The sequence below is a fragment of the Talpa europaea genome, assembly GCF_964194135.1.
Source record: "Talpa europaea genome assembly, chromosome: 8".
Taxonomy (NCBI): domain Eukaryota; kingdom Metazoa; phylum Chordata; class Mammalia; order Eulipotyphla; family Talpidae; genus Talpa; species Talpa europaea.
This window is the reverse complement of record NC_140075.1, coordinates 64920014-64929717: the sequence shown is the minus strand read 5'-3', so window position 1 is coordinate 64929717 and position 9704 is coordinate 64920014. Positions and strand designations below refer to the sequence as shown.

The window sequence follows — 9704 nt, the reverse complement described above, 5'->3', positions numbered from 1 at the left end:
GTCCCGTTGGCATACACTCAGCGTTCGCCCCTCGGCTTGGACGCCGTCCCACCCACTGCCAACGGTCACTCGAACGCCCTTCCCACACTAGCCCAAACCGTCGTCGCTCCAGTCCCAGCTGGACGAAGCTCCCACCCCGCCCCTTCCCGCCCTCTCAAGCCCACGCTCCCTGATTGGGAAGGGGACTGAAGCGCCCGTCTCCCCCTTCCATTTTATTGGCTAGCGCGGCTGTCAGTAATCCCGCTTCCCGCCTTCCCGCCTAGCGCGTTTCTAGGACCCCTCGGTTTCCGCGACAAGCCGCTTACGTTTGCCTGAGCCGTGTTGCCGGGGCCCCGCGACCTTTCACCCCCCCCCCCTTCCCACAGGAGCGCCCAGACCCGCGTCCCGTCCACGCCCCCGCGGCTGGCGCGCGCCCCCGCGCACGCGCTCAGCCCGCGCGCACACGCACGCGCGGAGAAACTCACACGCCCCCCCCACCCCGCCCCGCGCGCGCCCCCCCCCCCGTCGCCCCCGCAGGCTGAGGCGGCGGCGCTGCTGAGAGGCAGGGACCCGAGCGCGAAGTGTGTGGGTGTCTACGAACTCAAGCCCGCTCGCCCTCCCCGCGCAGCCGTCCCCCGCCCTCCCTCCCTCCCTCCCCGCCGGCCCCCCCGCGCCCCCCCACACACAAGCGGGAGAAATAATGAGCGAGACCGGGCGGCAGCAGCAGCAGCGCGGAGCAGCCCAGGCAACGGCAGAAGCGCTCGGGCAGCGGCGGCGGCAGCACCAGCGGCGGGAGCGAGCGCAGCGCTAGCGCGGTGCGGGGACCGCCGCGCTTCGGCCCGGCTTCTGCCCTCCTCCGCCGCCCGCTCCGCTCTCCGCACCCACCGCCTTCCCCTCCTCCTGCTCATTCACTCTTTCCCTCACGCTCCCCTCCTCCTCCTCCTCCTCCTCCTCCGGCTCGGCTGCGCCCCGCGCCCCGCCAGCCCTCGCGGTCTCCCACTCCCTCGGCCCGTCCTCCCGTCCTCCCGCTCCCTCCTCCCGCTCATTCACTCGCCCCTCTCCCTTCTCACTCTCTCCCCCTCGCTCCTTTCTTCTCCTTCACCCTCCGTCTCTCACACCCCCTCCATTCCCCTGTCTCCTTCTGACACTGCACTGCAGCTGCTCCACAGCCCTGCCCCCTCCCCAGTGAGAACAAACCAGCAACATCGCTTTTTTCTAAAGAGATTTCTATTGATCCGATTAAAAAAACCTTAAGAGAACCCAAAAGCAAAAGCAAAAAAAAAAAAAAAAAAAAAAAAGCCAAAACAAAAGGGAGAAGCTTCTCCCCGTAGCAGCGGCAGGAACAGCAAACATGATGGCGGCAGCTCCCATCCAGCAGAACGGGACCCACACTGGGGTTCCCATAGACCTGGACCCGCCGGACTCGCGGAAAAGGCCGCTGGAAGCCCCCCCTGAAGCCGGCAGCACCAAGAGGACCAATACGGGCGGTGGGTATCACTTCCACCTCCCCGCCGGCCCCATCCCCCGCCGCCCGCCCCTGCCTCCCTCCCGCCCTCCCGCCCGCCCGCGGCCCGGACACCTCCAGCCCGAACCCCGCGGCTCCCGCGCCCCGGCCCCGCGCCCCCTCCCCTGCACCTGCCCCGCACCTCGCTGTCCCCGACACATTTCCATTTCTGTGTTTATCATTCATCAAAATGGCGACCGGTTTTTCGGAATAGACCTATCTTTCCATTTAATCGGTCGAAAGGCTGACCCGTTAAATAGCCTAGACGGGGCGAGGGGCTCCGCTCAGGAGGAGGAGGATGACCCCCGAGTGAGGTGATGGCTGCCCGAAGATGCGCGCTGCATTGAACAGTCGGATAAAATAAATAAATAAATGGCACTCGGTTAGCGGAGAGCGAATGATTGGGGCACCGGAGAGTTTTCTCTCCCCATCCCCTCGCTCTGGCCACAAGTAGTATGCAAAATCTTGAGTGCATGCTCTTACCGCACTTGTATTGTCGGTGCAAAAATGTCTCATTGATTTTGTCTTCGGGGTGTGCATACGAGGGTGGGGGTGTCTGGGACTGGGACTTGTTAGTTAACATCCTGCGCTTCCTGGGAAGATGAGTTATAACGGGACCGGTATCGCGTCTTCATGGGCACTGGAGTCATCTTAACAATGCACCCAATGCATCGAGGCAGAGGTGAATTTATCTACAGCATGTACATTAGAGACGGATGGGGGTCTGGCGACGGCACGCCCGCAAATTTTGGAACGTTCATGCACATAAGGAAGCTGGATTTTCCGGGGTGTTTCCTGGTTAAGACATGATCAGTTTGACGGATATTAAAGTTTATGGTGTTGGCTTGATTTCCTAAAACAGTTTCATTTCTCTCTTTCTTGGATCATCCGTCCCCTCTCAATCGTGGTGGTTTTGGAAAGGGAGCATCATCATGTAGTTTGGTCGTTTTTACGCGTGTTTGATAGAAATGACTCCTAAGCTTTTTAGTCCTGGCAGAATTCTTAAGGTCCTTTAATTAATGAGCTTAAACAGATCATGAGAGACTGAGACGTGCTAAAGAAATACCCCAGGATTAGTTAGATTTGCCCGTCTACACCACTTTGAGTTATTTCCTGGCAGTTACTGGAGACTTGGAATACACCCTACAGTTTGGGTGGATTATTTGCTAGGAGAATGTTTGTTTTGCATACTTTAAGTGGGATATAGGCAATGGCTAATTGTAGTGTTAGCTAATGTCAAACAAATGTAGCTTATCACTAACAGCCCTTTCAATTATTTTGCAGCCGTGTTAAGCAAAGGTTTGTCATCGTATCAATTTCTGAAGTTTTGTTAAAGGGTCAGTTCATTTCGTTTTACCATAGTAACCACAGATAGAATTGGACTACTTCCATGTTTGGAATAACAACTGGAATTTAGTCATCAGTTTCTACAGTGCTACAAAATAGGAGCGCGTGTTTAGAATTTAATTCCAAGTTTGAAAAGTATAAGTCCTACGAAATGGAAAACATTTTGTACATTTGTTTCTCAGTGTATTGAGCTTATTTTCGTTCCTTAAATTTTTTAACCCCATATTTGCTGCAGTTTCTGCCCAATGTCTTAATTGCTGTTTTCCTCCCTTGAGGGTGGAGAGGGGACGCAAAGTTTTAAAATGTCATGTTAACCAAAGATATTTCTTTGCATTTTTCAGAAGATGGCCAGTATTTTCTAAAGGTTCTCATACCTAGTTATGCCGCTGGATCTATAATTGGGAAGGGAGGACAGACAATTGTTCAGTTGCAAAAAGAAACTGGAGCCACCATCAAGCTGTCTAAGTCCAAAGATTTTTACCCAGGTAGGTGCAATGGTAGAGATTGTTTGCTGTATCTCCAAGGAAAGAAAGGAGAGCTCTGTGTGTGTTGTGTGCTGTATTGAAAGAAATTCTCACTAGTGTAGACTTTATTTATAATTTGCTGTAGTAGAGTATTTGTGGAAAGATTAGAATATTTCCATCGTTGATTATGTCCTTTTTCAATAATTGATATACTGTGTATGTGATTTAGACCCATTGGGAGATGAATCTTCTGGGTATTTCTACATACTAATATCTTATTAGGAAACAACTTTAAAATTTAAAGATAGAAACTTGGACAGCTGGCATCAGGAAATAGGGTTCTTCTGAAGTTTTCAGACATCATTGTAATGACAATTAGTCTAGAGTGAATTCAGAAGAGGGGGTAGGAAGGTTTCTTAAAGAATGGACCATTTACTTCTAAATCCATTATGTACCTCTTTCTGCTTCATTGCTTTGTTTGTTGGCCCTAGAGTGAACTAAGGGGACAAGTGCTGCCTCTTAAGATTTTTAAAATACTGAGGTTTTTTAATGTAATGGGAAGTGTATTATTATGTAAGAAGTAAAATAATGCTTTAAAATTTGTGTTACTGAATAGTTGTAGTTGATTAAAATATGTTAACAGTGTACATGGTACTGTAACCCACTGGAATATGGCGAATTTTGTAGGTGGTGTTATTTTTTTGTACTTTACAGTGTGCTTTTTTATTTCAAATGTTACATAGTTCTAAACGTTTATCCTTTTTTAAATTTTGCTACTCACTATATAGATTTTAAGTTTAATGGGAAAATCTCCATAATGAATAGTGTATCTCCTAGATAAAACATCATTAACTGATTTGTTTTTTACCATTTCGGGGGTTATTTTATCTTTATGACCATAAAAATATTAATGTAGTGCTGAGGGGACTGATACTGCTTATTTTTTTTTTTTCTGGTGAAGAAGAAAAGCCGATTTGCTTTCAATGATCTAATTCAGTAAGAGTTCTTTAATACAGCAAAGACATCTGGCATGAATGTAAGCAGAACATTTGGAGGATTTCTTCTTCATAGCCAATCACTTGGTTGTAGAAAATGGACCATTATGTTGGATAAGGAGGTTTTAGAATGGTTGAAACTGTCATTTAGGTATATAAATTAAATAGAGTATATTTGGTAAACTTTAAATTTATTAAACTAAAATGCAATCTGTTAGATATGACGTCTTTTGAAAGTTTGTTTCCAGTGAGTGTAGTTTTGTAAATGGCGTTCCTTGTTCCCGAAACTTTTCCTTATGCATTAACAAAGTTTGCTAACATATTCACATTGCCATGTTTAAAAGGTATATTATGATGAAAAAAAATCAATGTGGAATTGTGAAAACCCATAGTACAAATAAAAGCACTCAAAAGAGCTTGATTGCAGAATTAATAACATGATAGTTTTAGGAAAAGAGCTGCAATGGTAAATTAAATTCACTGTCAATAGATGAAAATGAAATAGCTTTTTTGCATTATACATGAGGTGGTATCAGATGTGCAGGGATGTTACAGAAAATTGGTATTTATCAAGGATATTCCAAATAGTAAATTAAATGCCTTTTCATTTGAATATAGTTTATTTTCAGTAGGTTAGAAAGGGTACACCAAGAATTAGGTCTTTTGTTTTTAGTCCACTTAGTTGTGCATTTTTTTTTATTTCATTGAAATTGCTTATTTTATTTATAGCTCTGAGGCATGTTATTCATATAGAGCAAGCCCATCTTTTGGAAAAAATGGAAAACTAGAATGCGATGAATAAAATTGTGTGTGTGATATGTGTGTGTGTGTGTGTGTGTATGCATGTAGTGACGTAACCTGATCAAATGTGAGTTGTACTGTCTGGATAAAAGAAGGCTTATACTCTGCCTGTAACAGGTGGAAACCGATCACACAGTATGGAATCAATTTTAAGGATAAAATAAAGCCTTGCAATTTATTTTGAGTACTTTGTATTTAAATATAATTTTCGTTACCCGTTTGGACAGAGACATCTCTCTCTTCTGATATACTTTAATGTTAACAGTCTGTTGACACTTGACCACAAGCCTGTGGAATTTTCTAAGGTTCTGGTATTCTTCAGTATTGCAGCCTTTGAGCCCTCTTCAACTTCTCTTACTCAGATATGTGTAAGGGATACTTACCTTGCTCATCTCAGATGAACTCAATTATATAAAACTTTGATTATACCATTGAATTGTAAGGATTTTCTTATAGGATCATACAGTAATTCAAAAGTCCATTTTTATGTGTTTTGTAATTGTATTCTACTATAATGAATGTGACTGATAATTTATTTCTTGAAGCATTTTTCTATTTTTCATTTGGTAATAGTGTATTTGTGGAAAGTATTCTTCAGTTGTATAGTAGTAAATTTTCTCATATTACTTTAATTTTGAAACAATGTGATTGTGTTTAGAGGCTTAGTTAAAAATACTTTGGTATTTGAGATAAATGCTCTTCAGGATACATAATGCAGAATATGACATATTGGGGATATTTTGATAAATTTCAATTTAAATGATAGATATATTGTCTTTATTATAGTCGATATAATTTCATATTTATCATATTTGTTTTTCTTTTTTCCCCTTAGTATCTTTAAAATATCTTAAGCATTTCTTTAATATTTATGATTAAAATGAAGAAAATACTTTTGAATATTAATTGGCATGAATTTAGAATTCATAGAACTATATTTTCACTGTATTTCAGCATGTCCTGTATTGAATAAAATAATTTGAGGAGATTGTATGATGAAGATTGTGAAGTTTATTTTTCCGTTGCTATAATCAGAAAGAAAAGGCATTTAGGCAGATTTATATTACTTTTTACTGTATAATTCATTTATCCATTTTTAAAAATGTAAATCTTACAGAGTACTAACTTATTACTAATGGCTTATGAATTTTCTCTGCTTGATTGAAACAACCAATTTTTATTTATGTTCTTTTTTATAAGTAGGTTACATGAAATTGTTGCTTTCTCATTTTAAGCAATATATAACTGCATTTTCAGAATAGCGATAGTGTTCTTTCATTCTTTAATTTGGCTTCTGAAGATGTGTTTAGTTTTTATTAACAAATAGATCGACTGTATCTGTTAAAATTATTTTTAAAAATGAGTGTTTCGGTCAGTTAATCAGGAAAAGTTATTGAATACATTATTGTTTCGGAATAGTAAAGGATATATAAAATAAATAGTGTCATGTAAACTTTAGATTTTAGAACACGTCATAGTGTACCTTTTTTTATGTCATTACATGACACTGGAGATATTTATTTATATCGATCAAACAGGGGTTGCTCACCATACTTATGGCATATATTTGTGTATATTTTATTCTGTTTTCATATATGTGGTTATAAAACTGGATCATCTTTAATATAAATTATTTTCTGTATGGTCTGTAAGTTAAAATTTTAACTTGGCATTCTTAGATTTGTTATATCTCAATTTTATTGCTATCTAATTTGGGTGATGCTTTTTTAAAAATCACAAACCATTTTTATGTCAACATTTTGAAAATCATGAAAAAGTAAATATAAGTGATTTTTTTCTTTTAGTAAAAGAAATGCCCCACATTACCTTCATTTTGGTATGGTGAAAATTCAATGGCTGATTTACCCTTCTGGATTGGGGTTATATAAAAATGATTATGTTTCTGGAAATCAGTGGAGTTTATGAAGTTTAAAATAAATTACTTCTTTTGTTTACTTTGTTGAAGGAATAATATTATGACATTGGTATTATAATGTGAATACTTTTGTTATAGCTTCTAAAAGTTGCAAGCTATACTCTTTGATCTTAGGTGCAAGGTATTTAGAAATTTATTGGTATATATTTTTAGGCAAAATTTATAAGTAAAGAGAATTTTAACACATAGGAAATAAAATAGTGTAATTTTCAATGTGTTGAATTTAGTTAGGATAGTTATCATACTGTGCTATACCTTTGATTTTAATATGATCAAAGAGTTACTGACACTAAGTGTTTTTTCTTAAATCTTAAAACTTGTATTTGTCATACTCCCTATTGTTTTGGGTTATTTTATATGTTGTCTTTATATCCTCAGTTGAATTAGAAACCATTATCTTCTACTTAGACTTTACTACCTCTCTGAAAATTTCCTGTATTTTTAGTAAAGGATATATAAAAGCAATCTTAACTTATGAAGGAATGTTACTGGCATAGCATAATTTATATAACACTGTAGATTCTGAAAAATACAATTTTTACACTTAACCTATGTGAGCAAATGTTTTGGGTAGTGGGAATTTTAGGAAAACTAAATTAACATTAAACAGCTAAGCATTCATTTTATTTGATTCCTTTTTATTTGATTTTGATGTTTTATTTTCCATTTAGTGAGCTATAGAACATCATTAATTTACTTTGTCAGTGGTTTGATGAATTGTATAGCACAGCATCACTTTGAAATTTGTTGTTTGAAACCTTCTGGATTTTGAAAATATCTCTCATTTGAAATTTGCAACATTTTGAGGAATTACAAATACCTGACAAAATTAACTTACAATTACAGCCCTACAAGATTTTAGGAATAGTTCAAAAATAGTGAATATAATTGGTAAAAAAACAAAAAAACTGCTCAGTACTTATGGATTGAAGATGTTTCACATAATATATAAAGAGGAAAAGTGATCTGTATCTTATGAACACTAAGGAGTATGTAGTGTAACTAAACCAAACTACTAATCAAAAACTTGTCAATTTTATTGTTCTTTCTTTTGTTTTGCTATGACTTAAGAGAAATAAATTTTAAGCTTGTAAATGACACAAGTAACATTTATTGAACACATTATGCCACTTGTTAACTAAAACTCACCTAATAAACAGTTTTATTAAAACCATGGAATTTACTCTTACTTTGCTTCCAGTTTAGTATAGCTATGTTTTATGAGCAAGTGCAGCTTTTCAATATAAAATTGGGGGGACAAGGATGGGAGGTTTGTGCTTGATTGCCATCTCATTTCCATCTTTGGATACAGCTCTAGCATAAAGTTAAACAACATCTGCAGAGATCTGACTGACAAACATCTCTCTGGGACTCATCATTGCAGCCTGCAGCAGGTGCATTCAGCTTTGCAGGCTTTTCCAAAAAGAGGTTAGTTTGTTCTAACATTTATCAGTAGACCAGTGGGAGCAAATGACTAGAGAGGAGAGGTTGGTTGTCACTTGTCCAGTGCTGGAATACTATAGGTAATTGGACTGGACTGGTGGGAACCTCAGCAGTATGTGTCTCACATTGCACTGCAGCTGCTATGGCGCTTAATTAACCTGACCCTCAGAGACTGAAGTGTCATAGTATAAAACGCAACATGTAAGAAATGAAGCAGGACTTCTCAGTATTTCCTGATGCTTGGTTTGGTGACGTTTCCCTTTTCTTCATGTTATTTTTTAAAGATACGGCATTTGCTTTTCCATATTTTTAATATTTAAAACAAGTGATTTTCCATGAATCTGGTAAAATCAACATGAAAAGGAGATGGGGGCTTTAGGTTTAGAATAAAAAGAAATTAACCTTAGGCGAGAAGGATTTAAATTTCTCCATATCCTCAACCCAAGAACATTTTTAAATCATAAGTGAGTGGAAGTACATTATTGTTCTTTTTTTTGTTATCTTTGACTAACATTTGTTTATTTTTATAGGAGAAATAGTCCCTGCAAAATTCAGTCCCTGTAAATTCAGTTTTATCTTTTTTGGCATGTTTAGGATCTTTGGCAAGCAAACTTTACTGGGAGTTTGGTTTTCCAACAAATGACATAGGTATAGCATGTAGGAAATATTTTTAGGATGTTCCAATTTGACAGTGGAGTGCTGTTGAAATAATAAAGTGTTGTTGAAATTTTATTACAAGTAAATTAAAACTTGATTACAAACTCTAAAAATTAGTCATTTATTTCTATGGTTTAAAATTTCTTAATGTTTGAAGTGCCAACTTACAGTATGCTTCCATGACATATCCAGAAGTTTCTTGTGTGTTCTAATAGTATTCCAATTAATATAGGTATCTCATCACAGTCTTATGATTAATTGACCCTTGAATGGAAAACAGTTCCTAAGGTAAAAAAGCAAAGTTCTATATTATTTTACGATAATTTGGAATTTTAAAATGGCATTTGGAATCTTTGTGAAGCAGTTTTGATTGTTATTTTTACTATCATGAATTTTTTGGTATCTATGGAATATAACGTCAGTTACCCAAGAGTTAATTAAGTCTTGGAGTTTGCACACATTTTTTCCTAATGTTTTTGTATCCTATATACTTTTTTTGAAGACGTTTTTCCAGTGTTGCAAGTAACTATTTGATTTTGAGGTTACTGCTTATAAAAAGTCTGTTTTAATTTTTATTT

At 38.7% G+C, this 9704-nt stretch overlaps 1 protein-coding gene across 6 annotated transcripts in view; it reads left to right on the top strand.

Annotated features, from left to right (window-relative positions):
* Positions 1-724: 724 nt before the first annotated feature.
* NOVA1 (NOVA alternative splicing regulator 1) overlaps positions 725-9704 on the top strand; it is a gene marked incomplete at both ends in the record, with an annotated part of 139238 nt that continues 130258 nt past the window's right edge. For 2 of the 6 annotated variants that reach the window (XM_084240017.1, XM_084240015.1), the window contains 2 exons: positions 725-1466; positions 3175-3315. In XM_084240017.1, coding sequence (XP_084096143.1) covers positions 1331-1466; positions 3175-3315 — 277 coding nt within the window. Of the gene's footprint in view, positions 1467-2140; positions 2166-3171; positions 3316-9704 lie in introns of those variants that run through there. The other 4 variants (XM_084240016.1, XM_084240014.1, XM_084240019.1 and 1 more) reach the window with 2 other exon arrangements.